At 39.9% G+C, this 20,214-nt stretch overlaps 1 protein-coding gene across 1 annotated transcript in view; it reads left to right on the forward strand.

Annotated features, from left to right (window-relative positions):
* LOC141297772 (large ribosomal subunit protein eL19-like) overlaps positions 1–18,868 on the forward strand; it is a 75,971-nt gene extending 57,103 nt beyond the window's left edge. Inside the window, exon 6 of the mRNA XM_073828224.1 lies at positions 18,268–18,868. Within this exon, the coding sequence (XP_073684325.1) occupies positions 18,268–18,391 (124 nt within the window). The 3' untranslated portion in view covers positions 18,392–18,868. The remainder of the gene's footprint in view (positions 1–18,267) is intronic.
* Positions 18,869–20,214: the final 1,346 nt, after the last annotated feature.

Raw genomic sequence — 20,214 nt, forward strand, 5'->3', positions numbered from 1 at the left:
GGTAAGAGTCCTGGCCTGAAGACATCTAAAGGCCAATATTCAGATATTATCATAGCGCCACCTATTGGCAGTAGGATATATCATATCTTTCACTAACTCAAACATACCAAGGTCAATCTGCACCAAACTTCATATGTTTGATGAAAGTGCTGGCCTGAACACATCTACATGCCAATAATCAGTTATAGGCATAGCGCCACCAGCTGGCAGCAGGAAGTTTGGCACATTTAAGTGACTTTGATCTATTTTTCCTACATTTACTGTATTAAAAGCATACTGCCCACCGTTTGATGTTTTCCTAAAGCCACCGGTCGGCGGTGAGCCCGGGTGCGAGGGCCCGTTCATCGCTGCTTGCAGCTTTAATTATTATTATTCTTCTTCTTCTCCAAAGTGAATCGCATTTTAGAGGACCTAAACATTCCCGAAAACTCACAAAACTTTGCACACACATCAAACCTGGCGAAAATTTACGTCTGATTTGGGTTTCAGAAGTGGGTGTGGCAAAATGGCTCGACAGCGCCACCTTTAGACGTTCAGCGGTGTGCGCTTTCAGCTGTGATTCACGTACATGCACCGAAATCGGTACACACATGTAACTCACCAATACCTACAAAAAAGCCTCTTGGAACAAAATCCGGAACCCAACAGGAAGTCGGTTAATATTAATATTCTCAGCAAAATTTGTGTCATTTTTGCCTTTTTCAGGTGTCGTACTTGAACGAACTCCTCCTACAGATTTATTCGGATCAACGCCAAATTTGCAGAGTCTAGTCTAAAGCCCTTTGTGACGTTAAATTGTGAAGATCTAGAGTTTTCATCGGAGGGCGTGTCCGTGGCGGCCTCGCAAATTTCGATGTTTCGCCATGAAAAAGGAAGTTGCTATAACTCAGGCATACAATGTCCTATCTGTCCCAAACTTCACATGTGTGATAACACTCCTGACCTGAAGACATCTAGATGCCCATATTCAGTTATAGTCATAGCGCCACCTGCAGGCAACAGGAAGTGTCATGCTGTACTCTACAACCAACTCCTCCTAGAGATTTATTCAGATCAACACCAAAATCGGTCAGTCTAATATAAAGGCCGTAGCGATGTTAAATTGTGAAGATCTTGAGTTTTCGGTAAAGGGCGTGTCCGTGGCGGCCTGACAAATTTCGAGGTCTTGCCATGGATATAAAACTTGTTATAACTCAGCCATAAAATGTCCGATTTGCCTCAAACTTCACATATTCCATAAGAGTCCTGGCCTGAACACATCTGAAGGCCAATATTCTATTATAATCACAGCGCCACCTGTTGGCAACAGGAAATGACTTGTATCAAACTCCTCCTAGAGATTTAATGATGTCAACATTATATTTGGCCATTCTGATCTAGAGGCCTTAGAGATGTTAAATTGTGAAGATCTTGAGTTTTCGTTAAAGGGCGTGTCTGTGGCGGCATGACAAAGTTTGATGTTTCGCCATAGACATATAAGTTGTTATAACTCAGCCATAAAATGTCCGATCTGCCTCAAACTTCACTGGTTTGGTAAGAGTCCTGGCCTGAAGACACCTAAAGGCCAATATTCAGATATTATCATAGTGCCACCTGTTGGCAACATCTTTCACTAACTCAAACATACCAAGGTCAATCTGCACCAAACTTCATAAGATTGATGAAAGTGGTGGCCTGAACACATCTACATGCCAATAATCAGTTATATGCATAGCGCCACCAGCTGGCAGCAGGTAATTTGGCACATTTAAGTGACTTTGATCTATTTTTCCTACATTTACTGTATTAAAAGCATACTGCCCACCGTTTGCTGTGTTCCTAAAGCCACCGGTCGGCGGTGAGCCCGTGTGCGAGGGCCCGTTCATCGCTGCTTGCAGCTTTAATTATTAGGGCCCGAGCCCAAAAGGGCGAAGGCCCTATTGTTCTTCTAAGGATTCTTATTTGTTTTTTTTTTTTTTTTTATTTTTATTTTTTTTCAACCGTTGGGGCACTTTTGGGGGCCTTAACATACTCAAAAACTCTTGAAAATTTGCACACACGTCGGAATCTGCCGTCGTCCGGACGCCACAGAGGCTGGGACCCGGGCGTGGTTCAGGGCCTCTACAGCGCCCCCTGGAACACAGTTTGAAAACTTGATGTACTGCGCACACATACTTGCACGTACTCATATGAAACTCTGTACACATATAGAACTCATCGAGCTGAACAACTTTTGTACTCTATGTCATGGGCTCCACGCAACAGGAAGTGAGATATTTAGGGCTGTTTAAAAAGCGCATGCTCTGGAATTTAACGTACTCCTCCCAGGAATTCCATGGGATTGTCACCAAACTCGGTCAGCATGATCTCAAGACATTGGGGACGCTAAATTGCGAGGAGATTTTTGATATCTCGAACGGTTTGGCCGTGGCAAGGCGACAAAGTTATGGCGAGAAATGAGAAACAGGAAGTGTCTAATAACTGTTGCACACATTGCCTGATTCTGATGAAACTTCACCAGTTTGTTCCTTGTATGATGCCGATTCCATAAATGTGACTATTATGAGTCAAAGTTATAGCGCCACCAACTGGCAGCAGGAAACGTGTCATTTTCAAAATGCTTTGAAATCAGCCTCTTAATTTTACTCGATTTTCTTTAAACTTCATCAAAATCATGTCAAAACACGGCCGATAAGAATATGTAAAGGGGTCGATGATAAATCAAATGCTGTTGCCATGGCAACGTGTCAAACTTTAAAATTACATTCCTGTCTTTTCGAGGCAGATAACATGCTTAGAATTTCATGAAACTCAACACACACATCAATATTAATGATAGTTAGACACTGGCAAAAGGTCATAAATGGGCGTGGAGCAGGCACTCTATAGCGCCATCTTTTGACAAAAGTTGGGGGGTTAGTTTTTCCTACAGTCACCAAACTCTGTACATATATTGTTCTCATCAATCTGGACAACTTTCTAAATCAAACTCATTAGCTAAGACCAACAGAAAGCCGGCTATTTTGATTTGAAGGTGGATTTTTTGAAAAATCAGGTAGTAAACAAATTCACACTACTCCTAAGAACAACCAGCTGTTCACACCAAACTTTTTTAACATGAAGAGAAGATTCTGAAGATGTTAAATTGCGAGCGGATTTGGGATATCTCGAACGGTGTTGACGTGGTGATTTTTTAAAGATGTAGTAAAAAACATAACCCTAATTTTTTATATCTTTAAAGTGCAGCATCCAAACTCTTTAAAACTTTTTTCACACAGAGATCTAATCATTCTGAGCAAGTGCTGGAAATATTAATTTTATACAAGCTTCAATGAATTAAAGAAAATTAAAAAAATAACTCAGAAACCTGCTGTCACTCTGGTGAATGTCTCTACAGTATGTGTGTGCGTTCAGTCAGGCACAGAGAAGCTCATTATTGCAGGGGGGAGGGGTGAGAGGCAGAGAGGGTGACAGAGTAGAGAGCCATCCTATAGACCATCTTTGAACAAAAAATGCACATATGTATTGTAATTACATAAATATGTCTGATCTTTGAGAGTCTGATGTTTTGAGAAAATATAAAGGGTCACTAAGTCTTTCATTGTTCGTATTTTGCAGTTGTTGTTTTTTATTTATTTTTTACTTAACTGTACCATGAACTTGTCCTATTCAGTCACATAGCAAAAGATTTAAAAAAATACAACTTTTTAGCATGATCAATTTATCTTCATTGATAGACAATATTTACATAGTGTTATTTATTGAATATAAAATAATAATAATAAAAAATTAAGACAAACTTTGACAACAAAACAAACGTTACTGTTATCTCTTCAAAACATCTGAAAACCATAATTTTAAGAACAGTTATAAATATATATATCACCCCGTTAAAATACTCAACTTGATTTTTAAAGATATTTTGAAAGAATGAAGAGTTTATAGAGCACTTTATTGTGTATTGCTGTACACCCACATGAACTGTGTTCATGTTCATGTTAATTCACAGTACATAAACTTTATATGAATACTTTTTTTATCTTAATATTAATTAACATTAATAAATGCTATTTATTTATTGGTCATGTTAACTAATATAGTTAATTTTAACAAATGAAACTGGATGGCAACATTTTATATTTTGTGTGTATGTGTCTGTGTGTTGATTTTAAAGTGTAACCCTTTCAATTCTGTAAACTTAAAATCCAAACTAGCAGAGGGTTACTGTGAATGCATGTGCCAACTGGGCACCGTCTTCCTTATTGATTCTTAGTTATGACAACAATTGATTTTATACAAAAATATATTATACAAAAATTGTACAGATAGGTAACAATGACATTTAAGCAGAAGTGGTGGATATAAAGGAAGCAATAACAACATTTTGCTATCATCATGAATTACATGTTCTTATTTGTAGCATACTGGTTCACAGTTGGCATCTATCTGAAGTCCTTGCATTGATTGCATTTAATTAAATCAACATTATATTTGGTCAGTCTGATCTTAAGGCCTTAGAGATGTTAAATTGTGAAGATCTTGAGTTTTCATTAAAGGGCATGTCCGTGGTGGCCTGACAAAATTTGATGTTTCTGCATAGACATAGAAGTGGTTATAACTTAGCCTGAAAATGTCTGATCTGCCACAAAATTCACAGGTTTGGTAAGAGTCCTGGCCTGAAGACACCTAAAGACCAATATTCAGATATTATCATAGCGCCACCTGTTGGCAGCAGGATATCTCATATATTTCACTAACTCAAACATACCAAGGTCAATCTGCACCAAACTTCATATGTTTGATAATAGTGCTGGCCTGAACACATCTACATGCCAATAATCAGTTATAGGCATAGCACCACCAGCTGGCAGCGGCAAGTTTGGCACATTTAAATGACTTATGACATATTTTTTCTATATTTACTGTATTAAAAGCATACTGCCCACCGTTTGCTGTTTTCCTGAAGCCACCGGTCGGCGGTGAGCCCGGGTGCGAGGGCCCGTTCATCGCTGCTCGCAGCTTTAATTATTATTATTCTTCTTATCCGGAATGAATCGCATTTTTGAGGGCCTAAACATACCCGAAAACTAACGAAACTTTGCACACACATCAGACCTGGCGAAAATGGACATCTGATATGGGTTGCAGAAGTGGGTGTGGCAAAATGGCTCAATAGCGCCACCTTTACACGTTCCGCGGTGTGCGCATTCAGCTGTGATTATCGTACATGCACAAAAATCGGTACACACATGTAACACACCAATACCTACAAAAAAGCCTCTTGAGATAAAATCCGAAACCCAACAGGAAGTCGGTTATTATTAATTTTCTCAGCAAAATTTGTGTCATTTTTGCCATTTTCAGGTGTCATACTTGAACGAACTCCTCCTAGAGATTTATTCCGATCAACACCAAATTTGGTGAGTCTAATCTAAAGCCCTTTGTGACGTTAAATTGTGAAGATCTAGAGTTTTCATCGGAGGGCGTGTCCGTGGCGGCCTCGCAAATTTCGATGTTTCGCCATGAAAAAGGAAGTTGTTATAACTCAGCCATAAAATGTCCGATCTGCCTCAAAGTTCACAGGTTTGGTAAGAGTCCTGGCCTGAAGACACCTAAAGGCCAATATTCAGATATTATCATAGCGCCACCTGTTGGCAGCAGGATATATCATATCTTTCACTAACTCAAACATACCAAGGTCAATCTGCACCAAACTTCATATGTTTGATGAAAGTGGTGGCCTGAACATATCTACATGCCAATAATCAGTTATAGGCATAGCGCCACCAGCTGGCAGCAGGAAATTTTACACATTTAAGTGACTTCGACATATTTCTCGTATTTTTACAGTATTAAAAGCATACTACCCACCATTTGCTGTGTTTCTAAAGCCACCGGTCAGCGGTGAGCCCGTGTGCGAGGGCCCGTTCATCGCTGCTTGCAGCTTTAATTATTATTATTATTCTTCTCCAAAATGAATCGCATTTTAGAGGGCCTAAACATGCCCGAAAAGTCACGAAACTTTGCACACACATCAAACCTGGCGAAAATTTACGTCTGATATGGGGTTCAGAAGTGGGTGTGGCAAAATGGCTCGACAGCGCCACCTTTACACGTTCAGCGGTGTGCGCTTTCAGCTGTGATTCACGTACATGCACGAAAATAGGTACACACATGTAACACACCAATACCTACAAAAAAGCCTCTTGGAGGAAAATTTTACACCCAACAGGAAGTCGGTTATTTTTAATTTTCTCAGCAAAATTTGTGTCATTTTTGCCATTTTCAGGCTTCGTACTTGAACGAACTCCTCCTAGAGATTGATTCGGATCAATGCCGAATTTGGTGAGTCCAATCTAAAGCCCTTTGTGACGTTAAATTGCGAAGATCTAGAGTTTTCATCGGAGGGCGTGTCCGTGGCGGCCTCGCAAATTTCGATGTTTCGCCATGAAAAAGGAAGTTGCTATAACTTAGGCATAAAATGTCCAATCTGTCCCAAACTTCACATGTGTTATAACACTCCTGACCTGAAGACATCTACATGCCTATATTCAGTTATAGTCATAGCGCCACCTGCAGGCAACAGGAAGTGTCATGCTGTACTCTACAACCAACACCTCCTAGAGATTTATGCAGATCAACACCAAAATCGGTCAGTCTAATATAGAGGCCTTAGTGATGTTAAATTGTGAAGATCTTGAGTTTTCGGTAAAGGGCGTGTCCGTGGCGGCCTGACAAATTTCGAGGTCTCGCCATGGATATAAAACTTGTTATAACTCAGCCATAAAATGTCCGATTTGCCTCAAACTTCACATATTAGATAAGAGTCCTGGCCTGAACACATCTGAAGGCCAATATTCTATTATAATCACAGCGCCACCTGTTGGCAACAGGAAATGACTTGTATCAAACTCCTCCTAGAGATTTAATGATATCAACATTATATTTGGTCAGTCTGATCTAGAGGCCTTAGAGATGTTAAATTGCGAAGATCTTGAGTTTTCGTTAAAGGGCGTGTCCGTGGCGGCGTGACAAAGTTTGATGTTTCGCCATGGACATAGAAGTTGTTATAACTCAGCCATAAAATGTCCGATCTGCCTCAAACTTCACAGGTTTGGTAAGAGTCCTGGCCTGAAGACACCTAAAGGCCAATATTTAGATATTATCATAGCGCCACCTGTTGGCAGCAAGATATATCATATCTTTCACTAACTCAAACATACCAAGGTCAATCTGCACCAAACTTCATATGTTTGATGAAAGTGGTGGCCTGAACACATCTACATGCCAATAATCAGTTATATGCATAGCGCCACCAGCTGGCAGCAGGAAATTTGGCACATTTAAGTGACTTTGACATATTTCTCCTATTTTTACCGGATTAAATGCATACTGCCCACCATTAGCTGTGTTCCAAAAGCCACCGGTCGGCGGTGAGCCCGTGTGCGAGGGCCCGTTCATCGCTGCTTGCAGCTTTAATTTTTAATATATTTGTTTATCATTATTTCACAGATGCTTAAAGATCATTAAAATAATATTTAAAAATGGTTGTAGATCATAAAACATGGTAACTATTTAAAATAGGGTCTCTTTTGTTAACAATGGTTAATGAACTAACAAACACGAACGAACAACGGACAATATATTTGTACTCGATTTTATTCAAACTTCATCAGAATAATGTAAAAACACGGCCGAATCTGTAAAGGCGTCCCTGATGCATCAAATGCTGTTGCCATGGCAAATAAATAAAAATAAAAAATACATTCAAATATTTGTTTCCTGTGTTTTTGAGGCAGATAGCGTGCTTAGAATTTCATTTTCCATTTTCAATGATTTATTATATATTTAAAGTGCAGCATCCTAACTCTTTGAAACTTTTTTCATACAAATAACTATTCATTCTTATCAAGTACAGTTCATTTCATAATTATACAAAACTCCACGAATTAAAAATAAAAATAAAAAAACGTATCTGATCTCACTCTGCTCTGCACTCAATGTGTGTGTTTGTGTGGTAAGTGGCTGAGTGTAAGGAGGGGGGATGAGTGGTAAGAGAATGAGTCAGAGAGGAGGAGAGACAGTTAGGGTTAGTCCAAAGGGTTACTGTGAATGCATGTGCCAACTGGGCACCATTTTCCTGATGCTATCGGGATCGCGACTGCACAGACGGCAAGAGCCCGGTCATCGCTGCTTGCAGCTTTAATTAGGGCCCGAGCCCAAAAGGGCGAAGGCCCTATTGTTCTTCTAAGGATTCTTATTATTATTATTATTTTTTTTTTTCAACCGTTGGGGCACTTTTGGGGGCCTTAACATACTCAAAAACTCTTGAAAATTTGCACACACGTTGGAAGCTGAACAACTTTTGTACTCTATGTCATGGGCTCCACGCAACAGGAAGTGAGATATTTAGGGCTGTTTAAAAAGCGCATGCTCTGGAATTTAACGTACTCCTCCCAGGATTTCTATACGATTGTCACCAAACTCGGTCAGCATGATCTCAAGACATTGGGGACGCTAAATTGCGAGGGGATTTTTGATATCTCGAACGGTTTGGCCGTGGCAAGGCGACAAAGTTTTGGCGAGAAATGAGAAACAGGAAGTGTCTAATAACTGTTGCACACATTGCCTGATTCTGATGAAACTTCACCAGTTTGTTCGTTGTATGATGCCGATTCCATAAATGTGACTATTATGAGTCAAAGTTATAGCGCCACCAACTGGCAGCAGGAAACGTGTCATTTTCAAAATGCTTTGAAATCAGCCTCTTAATTTTACTCGATTTTCTTTAAACTTCATCAAAATCATGTCAAAACACGGCCGATAAAGAATATGTAAAGGGGTCGATGATAAATCAAATGCTGTTGCCATGGCAACGTGTCAAACTTTAAAATTAGATTCCTGTCTTTTCAAGGCAGATAACATGCTTAGAATTTCATGAAACTCAACACACACATCAATATTAATGATAGTTAGACACTGGCAAAAGGTCATAAATGGGCGTGGAGCAGGCACTCTATAGCTCTGAAGCTTGTATATAAATTTTATACAAGCTTCAATGAATTAAAGAAAATTAAAAAGATAACTCAGAAACCTGCTGTCACTCTGGTGAATGTCTCTACAGTATGTGTGTGCGTTCAGTCAGGCACAGAGAAGCTCATTATTGCAGGGGGGAGGGGTGAGAGGCAGAGAGGGTGACAGAGTAGAGAGCCATTCTACAGACCATCTTTGAACAAAATGCACATACTGTATGTAGTATAATTACATAAATATGTCTGATCTTTGAGAGTCTGATATTTTGAGAAAATATAAAGGGTCACTAAGTCTTTCATTGTTTGTATTTTGCAGTTGTTGTTTTTTATTTATTTTTTACTTAACTGTACCATGAACTTGTCCTATTCAGTCACATAGCAAAAGATTTTAAAAAATACAACTTTTTAGCATGATCAATTTATCTTCATTGATAGACAATATTTACATAGTGTTATTTATTGAATATAAAATAATAATAATAATAATAAAACATTAAGACAAACTTTGACAACAAAACAAACGTTACTGTTATCTCTTCAAAACATCTGAAAACCATCATTTTAAGATCAGTTATATATATATATATATATATATATCACCCCGTTAAAATACTCAACTTGATTTTTAAAGATATTTTGAAAGAAAGCGTTTATAGAGCACTTTATTGTGTATTGCTGTACACCCACATGAACTGTGTTCATGTTCATGTTAATTCACAGTACATAAACTTTATATGAATACTTTTTTTTTAGCTTAATATTAATTAACATTAATAAATGCTATTTATTTATTGGTCATGTTAACTGATATAGTTAATTTTAACAAATGAAACTGGATGGCAACATTTTATATTTTGTGTGTATGTGTCTGTGTGTTGATTTTAAAGTGTAACCCTTTCAATTCTGTAAACTTAAAATCCAAACTAGCAGATGGTTACTGTGAATGCATGTGCCAACTGGGCACCGTCTTCCTTATTGATTCTTAGTTATGACAAAAATTGATTTTATACACAAATATATTATACAAAAATTGTTCAGATAGGTAACAATGACATTTAAGCAGAAGTGGTGGATGTAAAGGAAGCAATAATAACATTTTGCTATCATCATGAATTACATGTTCTTATCATCATCAGAAAATAGGGGATTTGTAGCATACTGGTTCACAGTTGGCATCTATCTGAAGTCCTTGCATTGATTGCATTTAATTAAATCAACATTATATTTGGTCAGTCTGGTCTTGAGGCCTTAGAGATGTTAAATTGTGAAGATCTTGAGTTTTCATTAAAGGGCATGTCCGTGGTGGCCTGACAAAGTTTGATGTTTCTGCATAGACATAGAAGTGGTTATAACTTAGCCTGAAAATGTCTGATCTGCCACAAAATTCACAGGTTTGGTAAGAGTCCTGGCCTGAAGACACCTAAAGACCAATATTCAGATATTATCATAGCCCCACCTGTTGGCAGCAGGATATCTCATATATTTCACTAACTCAAACATACCAAGGTCAATCTGCACCAAACTTCATATGTTTGATAATAGTGCTGGCCTGAACACATCTACATGCCAATAATCAGTTATAGGCATAGCGCCACCAGCTGGCAGCGGCAAGTTTGGCACATTTAAATGACTTATGACATATTTTTTCTATAATTACTCTATTAAAAGCATACTGCCCACCGTTTGCTGTTTTCCTGAAGCCACCGGTCGGCGGTGAGCCCGGGTGCGAGGGCCCGTTCATCGCTGCTCGCAGCTTTAATTATTATTCTTCTCCAAAATGAAAACTCTTTTTGAGGGCCTAAACATGCTTGAAAACTCACAAAACTTTGCACACGCATCAGTCCTGGCGAAAATTTACATCTGATATGGTTTTCAGAAGTGGGTGTGGCAAAATGGCTCGATAGCGCCACCTAAAAAAATTCAAAGGAGTGCGCCTCGAGCTACGTTTCACGTACATGTACGAAACTCGGTACACACGTGTAACACACCAATACCTACAAAAAAGTCTCCTGGTACAACATACTAAACCCAACAGGAAGTCCGTTATATTGAATTTCCTGTACAGTTTTTGTCATTTTCAGGCCTCGTACTTTAACAAACTCCTCCTACAGTTTTAATCCGATCATCTTCAAATTTTCTGAGTGTCATCATAAGGCCTTTGCGATGCTAAATTGCGAAGATCTTGAGTTTTTGTCAAGGGGCGTGTCCCTGGCGATAAGTGCTAAAGCATGCTCTTAATGCAATGAAACAGGAAGTTACTGTTACTCAGGCATGCAATGTCCAATCAGCCCCAAACTTAATGTTTGATAGGAGTCCTGGCCTGACCACTTTTACATGCCAATATTGATTTATAGTCACAGCGCCACCTACTGTCAACAGGAAGTTTAACACTGTGATACACTATTAGCAACACACTAAAAAAGCCATTGAGTGCTAAACTAGTTAAAAATATACTCAAACATGCTAGCAACACTTACTTAGTGCTAAAGCATGTTGCTAAAGACATGAAACAGGAAGTTATTGTAATTCATGCAAACAATGTCCAATCTGCCCCAAACTTCACATGTTTGATAAGACTCCTGGCCTGAAGATATCCACATGCCCATATTAATGCCATATTAATGCTATTAATGCCATGAAAGAGGAAGTTGTTGTAATTCAGGCATACAATGTCAGATCTGCCCCAAACTTGACATGTTCGATAAGAGTCCTGGCCTGAACACATCTAAAGGCCAATATTCCTTTACATCATAGCGCCACCAGCTGGCAACAGTAAATGTCTTGTTTTACACTAACTTAAAGATGCAATGCACAATTTGCACCAAACTTGACATGTTTGGCAAGAGTCTTGGCCTGAAGACATCTAAAGGCCAATACTCCGTAGTAAGGCCACCTGTTGGCAGCAGGATATGTCATGACTTACACTCAATCAGGCCATATTCAATCTGCACCAAACTTCATATGTTTGATAAAAGCGCTGGCCTGAAGACATCTGCATGCCAATATTCAGTTATAGGTATAGCGCCACCAGCTGGCAGCAGGAAGATTGGCACATATCAATGACTTTGACATATTCCTCCTACATTTACTTTGGTAATAGCATAGTGCCCACCATTCGCCACCGATTGGTGGTGAGCCCGGGTGCGAGGGCCCTATCATCGCTGCTTGCAGCTTTAATTATTATTATTATTATTATTTATTTTGTTTTTGTTGCAATATCACAAACCCCTAGCTATGACTTGTCACAGGAATTCACTATACAGTTGCCAGTAGCCGCTTTCCTCATGTAGCAGACCACTGACTTTCTTCAGCTAGCAACTCACTTTGCTCATGTAGCAGACCACTGACTCTCCTCAGCTAGCGACTCACTATCCTCACGCAGCAGACCACTGACTCTCCTAAGCTAGCAACTCATTTTCCTCACATGGCAGATTAAATCAGCACATTTAACTTTTAAATTGATTTTATTGATTTTCTTTTTTTTTTACAGTCATCTTTTTCTAACATTTTTAATTGTAAGCTGTGCCTCTTTCGTGTCAAATTCTTAAATTTTATCCATACAGAATATTAGAATAATGAGCCACTGTAACAATAGGGCTTTAATCAATAAAATTATATGAGAATAAGCAAAATATCCCCCTCACTGCAGAGGAAACTACGGTGACACAATGCTGTCACATGCATACTATTTTTTATTATTTTTTCCCCCACTCAATTTTGTTGTAATAATGCGATGTGGTTTTAACTACATCTTTTTTCATTAAAACAACATATTTTCTAATTAAAACAAAAAAAAAAAATCTTGAATTAATGACGAATTATGTCATAAAAACAATGTTTTTCCCGTTTTAGAAGACAAATGTTACATTATAAAGAGCGAGCTAAGCGATTGTCTACGCTGCTGTTGCCACAGTCCTGAGATAAACGAAGATCTGCATGCTGCTAATGTTACTGCAGGAGAGATAATGGAAATACACTGTAATGTATTTTAATGTTATTGTTTTTATTGTAGCGCCATGATTATTAGGATTAATCTCTGTCTACAATATAATGCTATCTAGTATATGTACTTAGGCCCAGAGGATATGACTCGTTTAAGATGATCAGATCAAATCGGTTGTTTTTTAATAATCGACTCTGGGCTTGGACTATTTCTTTATTTGAATGACTTAAGTTTAATTTAACACCAAAACAAAATTCGAACAAAAAGAAATAAAGAGAAATGACAAGCAGTTTGATTTGATTCTGCGTGTGTGTGATGGGACAGGACAGTTAAGCTTCCATACCATAATCATCTCCAGTAACTTCATCATATTGCAGTTTAAGGCAACTACAGTGAGGGGAAAAATGTATTTGATCCCCCGCTGATTTTGCACGTGTAGTGTATTGACTGTATGTAAGTTGAAATTAGTGAAGCCCCTTTAAGAGAGCAAAGACGGGGAGGGGCATGTTAAGTGATACCCACGAGGGAAGGGAGAAGTTGGGCAGATTACTTTAGGTGCTGGCCGAAGTTGTATGTTCCGTTCTGTGTTGCATCTACTCAGTAAAGAGTTTCCGAACACTTCAGCCTCTTGTCATTCAAGTATCTTACACTGGCGACGAGCGGATTCGGACTGATTGTGTGCAGATAAGTAAAGCGCAGCTCTGAAACTGAAAGTGAAACCTGCAGTCATGTCGATGCTCGGCCGTATCGAAGAGTTTGATGAATGCTCAAGTAATTCTTTTGCAGAATATATAGAAAGACTGGAATGTTTTTTCCATGCAAATGATATTGAGGACGACGCGAAGAAACGCTCTGTGCTGCTTAGTGTGTGTGGCGCAAAAACATATTCCACGTTACATTCTGTTATCGCCCCAACGCAGCCCTCTACAATGGCTTATGCAAACATTGTGGCTGCATTAAAACGTCATTACAGCCCAGCGCCGTCCGAGATCGTTCAGTGATTTCACTTTCATAATTGTAAGCAGAAGCCTAATCAAAGCATTTCTAACTACATCGCTGAACTTCGACGTCTCTCCGTCCACTGCTCTTTTGGGGATCAGTTAGATGCTATGCTGCGTGATAGAATTGTATGCGGGGTTTTGGATGAAGCGCTGCAACGACACCTACTGGCGGAACCTACACTCACATTTAAAGAGGCTGAAGAAAAGGGCATTGGCTGCAGAAACAGCATTGTTAAATGCTCGCCTACTTCGTAAGCAACAACATGAATTACTGCCTCAAGATGACGTTCATTGTGCAGCCCATACACACGCATCAGCACACAAAGTGACAACTACAAGTGAAAGTCAAATCCGTGACAAACCATGCTACAGGTGTGGCGGTCAGCATTTTCCTCAAGCCTGTAAATTTGCCACTGCTGTATGCCATTATTGTAAAAAAAGAGGACACATTGCTCGAGTGTGTTTAACAAAGACAAGACATGGTAACAACAAGGAGGCAGCCGGTGTCACAGCAGAACGACCTACAAACGCTGTAACTCACGACCAGCAAAATGAGTACCCTGTATTTAGCGCAACTGGCAAATCAGAAAAAGGGGGGCATAAGCCATATTTGGCCACTGTGATACTGAACAAACAAGCACACACAATGGAAGTGGATTCAGGAGCAGCATGCTCCTTGATTAGTGAACATACTTATCACTCACTGTGGCCCTCTCAACCTCCTGAAATGCATGCAGACAGCGGAGTGTTAAGGCAGTGGTCACAAGCAACTTTGGTAGTAAAAGGGAGGATATTTGTGGAAGTGCTGTACAAAGGGACACAAAACACACTGCCTTTGTTCGTTATCGGGGGCCAGGGTACTAGTCTGCTGGGACGAGACTGGTTTGATGCCCTTGGGATATCAGTTGAAGGGGTGCACAGAGTGCAGTTTCAGGCCATGGAGGAAATACTGACTGAATATGCGGAGGTATTTCACTAGACAGAGCTTCAGGCATTCTTGGGGCTTCTCAACTTTTACAGCTGTTTTTTTCCTAACAAGGCCACCACCCTGGAGCCTCTGCATCGTCTTCTTGACCAGTCCGCTCCATGGCGGTGGGAAGCAAAGCATGAGATGGCGTATGCTCAGGCGAAACAGTTGCTGCAAACGGATAAGGTGTTGGCACATTATGATGAAAAGAAACCCCTAGCAGTGGCTTGCGATGCATCACCCTATGGCCTCGGGGCTTTATTGTTTCACTTGGAGCGTGATGGCCAGGAAAAGCCCATTTGTTTTGCCTCCAGAACAATGACCACCACGGAGCGGAATTATGCCCAGATCGATAAGGAAGCATTGGCGGTAGTTTTTGCTGTCAGAAAGTTTCACCAGTATCTAGCAGGCCGCCATTTCGTGATTTTTACAGACCACAAGCCCCTACTTGGACTCCTGCACCATTCCAAGCCCATGCCGGTTATTCTATCACCACGGATGCTGCGTTGGAGTTTGATCATGGGAGCTTACGATTATGAGTTGTGCTATAGGCCTGGGAAGCAAATGGTAAATGCTGATGCCCTGAGTCGCTTACCTCTACCCACACCTGACGCTGTTACACCTCCACCATTGGAAGTATTATTACTGGAGATGGTCCCAGATGCACCCATGCATGCTGAAAAAATTGCCAGCTGTACACTTAAGGACCCTGTCATGTCACGGGTGCTACGTTGGGTACTACATGGGTTGACCGGCTGAGACACCCGATAGCCTGTTTAGACCATTCGTCTCGCGCTGCCATAAGCTCTCCGCGCATAAGAATTGTGTGCTTTGGGGAAGTCGCGTGGTTGTTCCTAGCTCGGCGCGGAGGGAGGTACTGACTATGCTACATGATGCACACCCGGGCATCGTACACATGAAGGGACTTATGTGTGGTGGCCGGGCATGGATGGAGAAATAGAGGAAACGGTCAAGGCATGCAGAACCTGTCAGATGTCACGTCATGCACCCACTAAAGCAAAAGTACATCCTTGGGAGTGGACAACAAAAAGGTGGTCCCAGCTGCATATTGACTTTGCGGGTCCTTTCCAAAGCAAAGTATTCCTCATAGTGGTGGATGCACACAGCAAATGGCTGGAGGTATCCCTGATGAGTTCTATGTCATCGTCAGCAGTTATTAACACATTGAGGCTGCTTTTTGCAACACATGGATTGCCCGATGTCATAGTTTCAGACAATGGCACTGCCTTCACATCCTCAGAGTTCCAAGAGTTTGCGGACCACAGTGGCATTCGTCACGTCACTACAGCACCTTATCACCCAAGTTCCAATGGCCAAGCTGAACGCATGGTGCAAACAACCAAAGAGGCCCTGTCTCGTATCACCAAGGGCGGGTGGCAGACCCGTCTGGCTCGTTTCTTGCTGTCACAACATATCACGCCGAATTCATCAACTGGAAAAAGTCCTGCTGAGTTGCTCATGAATCGGCGACTAACCACTGCCCTGGATCGCTTGCATCCTGACCATGGAGAAGATATGCTTCGCAAGCTGGAGCTGAATGCTGCAAAGGGCCGTGGCACTGTTAGAGAGTTTAGGCCAGGTGACTTGGTGTACATGAGAAGTTACACCAAGGATTCTAGTAAGTGGATGCCGGGGGTCATTACTGATGTTACAGGCCCCTTGTCATACAGGGTCAGGACCAGTGAAGGGCAAGTGCATAGACGGCATGTTGATCAGCTACTAGACAGGGTGACACCCTCATGGAGCCCCTCCGGGCCAGAGCCAGAAGGCTGCACCGTCTCTCTACCAGAACCCTCTGGGACTGAAATGCCTGAGTTACAGCCGCCAGCAATGGAGATGAAAAAAACCCTCGGGAGGAGATTACCGGGGCTGAGGGCATGTCAGAGTCCCCTCGTGCTAGGAGGTACCCTGTAAGAGAGCATCACGCCCCAAAAAGATTTTCAGACTTTGTGGACTGGGGAAAAGGGGTGTAGTGTATTGACTGTATGTAAGTTGAAATTAGTGAAGCCCCTTTAAGAGAGCAAAGACGGGGAGGGGCATGTTAAGTGATACCCACGAGGGAAGTGGGAAGTTGGGCAGATTACTTTAGGTGCTGGCTGAAGTTGTATGTTCCGTTCTGTGTTGCATCTACTCGGTAAAGAGTTTCCGAACACTTCAGCCTCTTGTCATTCAAGTATCTTACAGCACGTTTGCCCACTGACAAAGAAAGATCAGTCTATAATTTGAATGGTAGGTTTATTTGAACAGTGAGAGACAGAATAACAACAAACAAATCCAGAAAAATGCACTTCAGAAAAGTTAGTGAGTGAAAGAAGTATTTGATCCCCTATCAATCAGCAAGATTTCTGGCTCCCAGGTGTCTTTTATACAGATATCACTATCACCCTTCAGCCTCCTTGGTGATATGGCTTGTTGTTTGGTACGTTTAATCTTGTGTCAGAGAATCCACACAAAACTTGACACGCAATATCAATATCTGTATAATACAGTGCATCCCAGTCAGGATAGTGAAAACTTCCTGTGTCTCCACATTCTTTGGACATCAAAGTCTGACCACCTTCTTTACATGGATAAATTGACTTAGCAAGGTGTGATTTACAGGTATAAGCTGGACTGTAATGTGGTCAGAATTCGCTAAGTGCTTTAACCTTTGCAGTATTTGCATCCGAAATGTTTCCTTAACACTAAATATTAGTGTTACTTTTGACATTGATGAAACCCAGGAAGACATTTTCCAAGATGACAGTGATTCATATCACCTAAAACAAACAGAAGAGCGTTGGGAGTGCAATGGAGCTGTTGCTGCAGACACTCAAGATACCTGTGTTGCAGCTCTTGAATTTCTGTCTGGTGGCACACAATGACTAGGACTGTTGCAATAAATACTGTATCTAATTGTTGCACAATATTTGGACCTGAGCGTGATAAGTTGTGGTGATGCTTATATACATTGTTTATGTGTGTGCTTACATAAATTTCACTAAAATTTAGCAGATTGCAATTCTTCTGTAGCTGAGGCCTGCAGAACTGTCCCCCTTTTGCATCAGCATAAACTTTTTGTAATGATATCTTCAAACATGAATGAAAAATACAGTATTTGCTCAAAGCTAACCAAAATGAAAACTTATTAATAATCAAAAATAAAGTTAAAGGAAACGAAGGAAAAATATCTCTGCATTGGCTGTCAGGCAAAATATTGGCATATCAGCAATAATCTAATATTATGCATCATTAATTAAAATCTAAATCAGTAAAATAAATGGATGTACTGTATAAAAAAAACTTTTGATGTTTTAATGACATTGTATTTTTGCACATTTACAGTGACCAGGCAGAGGCTCGTCGAAACAAGACAAGGGAGGCTCGTAAGCGTCGTGAAGAACGCCTGCAGGCCAAGAAAGAGGAGATCATCAAGGCCCTGTCAAAAGAGGAGGAGACCAAAAAATGAGCATTCATCCGTCAAACCCTGTTTCAGTAATAAAGAGACACAAAACACAAACCTGACTCTCAATGTGCTATTTAGGAATCCAAGAAGTGAAGGTTCTCACAAAATTGTGTATTACACTTATAATCTAATATTTAGTTCCAAAACCATTGTTTCTGATAACTGACATCTATAGAAACCGGTATTTAGCCCAGGATGAACGAACTACATTTTTGGGGGGTTTGCTTCAGAATCTGCATTTTAATGTCACCCCACATGTTTTCAAATGAGTTGAGGTCAGGGGATTGAGCTGGTCCACTCTATTACAGTACCTCAGTCCTTTTTGTTTGAAACCAAGATGTTGCTCACTTCCTTGTGTGTTTGGGGTCATTGTGTTGTTGAAACACCCATTTCAGGGGCATTTCTTCTTCAGCATAGGGCAACATGATCTAGTTTTGTCAAGTTTGTTGCTGTGGAACAGTAAAGGCTGATGACAATTTAGCTTTGCATCACAGTTATTTTAAATTTTAATAATAATTCGCAGTATTACAGTTTTTGTCTGTTGATGAACATGAGACTTCTTTCAAAAACATTTTTATAAAGTAATGTGTCCAAATTTTTTACCAGTACTGTATATAAACAAAAAACATCCTCTCACTTTCAATGGTTTTTATTTCCAGCAAATGTATTAATATTTGTTAATATTAGTATGAACATAAAATGCTTCAACAACTGAAACAACAACAACAAAACATTTAAAAGACATTTAACAAACTGAAATTAAGTAATGACTCCCTGGACAAAGGGGTATCAATATTAAAACCAGCAGACAGTATCTGGTCTGGCCATCAGCAGCTTTAATTTAATGCACAATTTTTAAAAATAACACTATTATTGTTTAATACATTAATATATGTTGGAATTAACATGAGAAATGTTTACCATTACCTTTTGAAAACTGCTGCAGTTAACTGTTACACAATACAACGTTCAAGTTCACAGTACACATATATAATGTGCTACTGCATTTCTCAACTGACAAGATAGCTAGATGAATAATGTGAACTCTTACTTAATTATAGCCCACATAACACTTAGCAATAAAATGGAAATAAAAACTTTACTACACACGAATCAAAATGCTAGGTTCATATGTAAACAATGTCAAAATGCTACCTTAAATTATACTGCATCATACTTGAGTACATACATAGTTAACGTAAAGAAATACAAATAATCAAATGAAATAAAAACAACATTTATTTACCGGAATCAAAATATGCGCTGCATATAGAGTTGCAACCAACGCTCTCCACTGACTTTGTATTGTGGGAAGCTGACTCCTTGTCATTTCTGACTTATAACAAAAAACAGAACAATGTCTAAAAGCTGCTATGAGACAAGTTGTACAGTAAACAAGCTAAAAAAAGAACTACGTTTTTATAAGCTGTCGACCCAAAAAACAAGTGTTTAAGGACACAAATAGTTGTAGATGTCACATTAGACCATTCAGTTGGGCCATTCAATTGGATCCTTTCTCCAACAAAAGGAAGGTAAGGAAACGGAGCACTGAGACCAATAAATGTAGTTGCTCAATATATCACCTCCTTTCAGGGTGGTGAAATAATCCTTTCACATGGTTAAAAATAATGAGTGTTTACTGTCGCCGTTAAATTTAAGACACGTTGTGCTCTACTTTTGTGTCCTCCCTTACAGAAAAACCACATGAATTTCACATGTGTTCCACATGTGATCACATGTGATCACATGTTTTCCACATGTGATCACATGTGTCCACAAATTTTCCACATGTGATCACATGTGTCCACAAATTTTCCACATGTGAT

This window comes from Garra rufa, chromosome 22 (genome assembly GCF_049309525.1).
Source record: "Garra rufa chromosome 22, GarRuf1.0, whole genome shotgun sequence".
Classification (NCBI taxonomy): domain Eukaryota; kingdom Metazoa; phylum Chordata; class Actinopteri; order Cypriniformes; family Cyprinidae; genus Garra; species Garra rufa.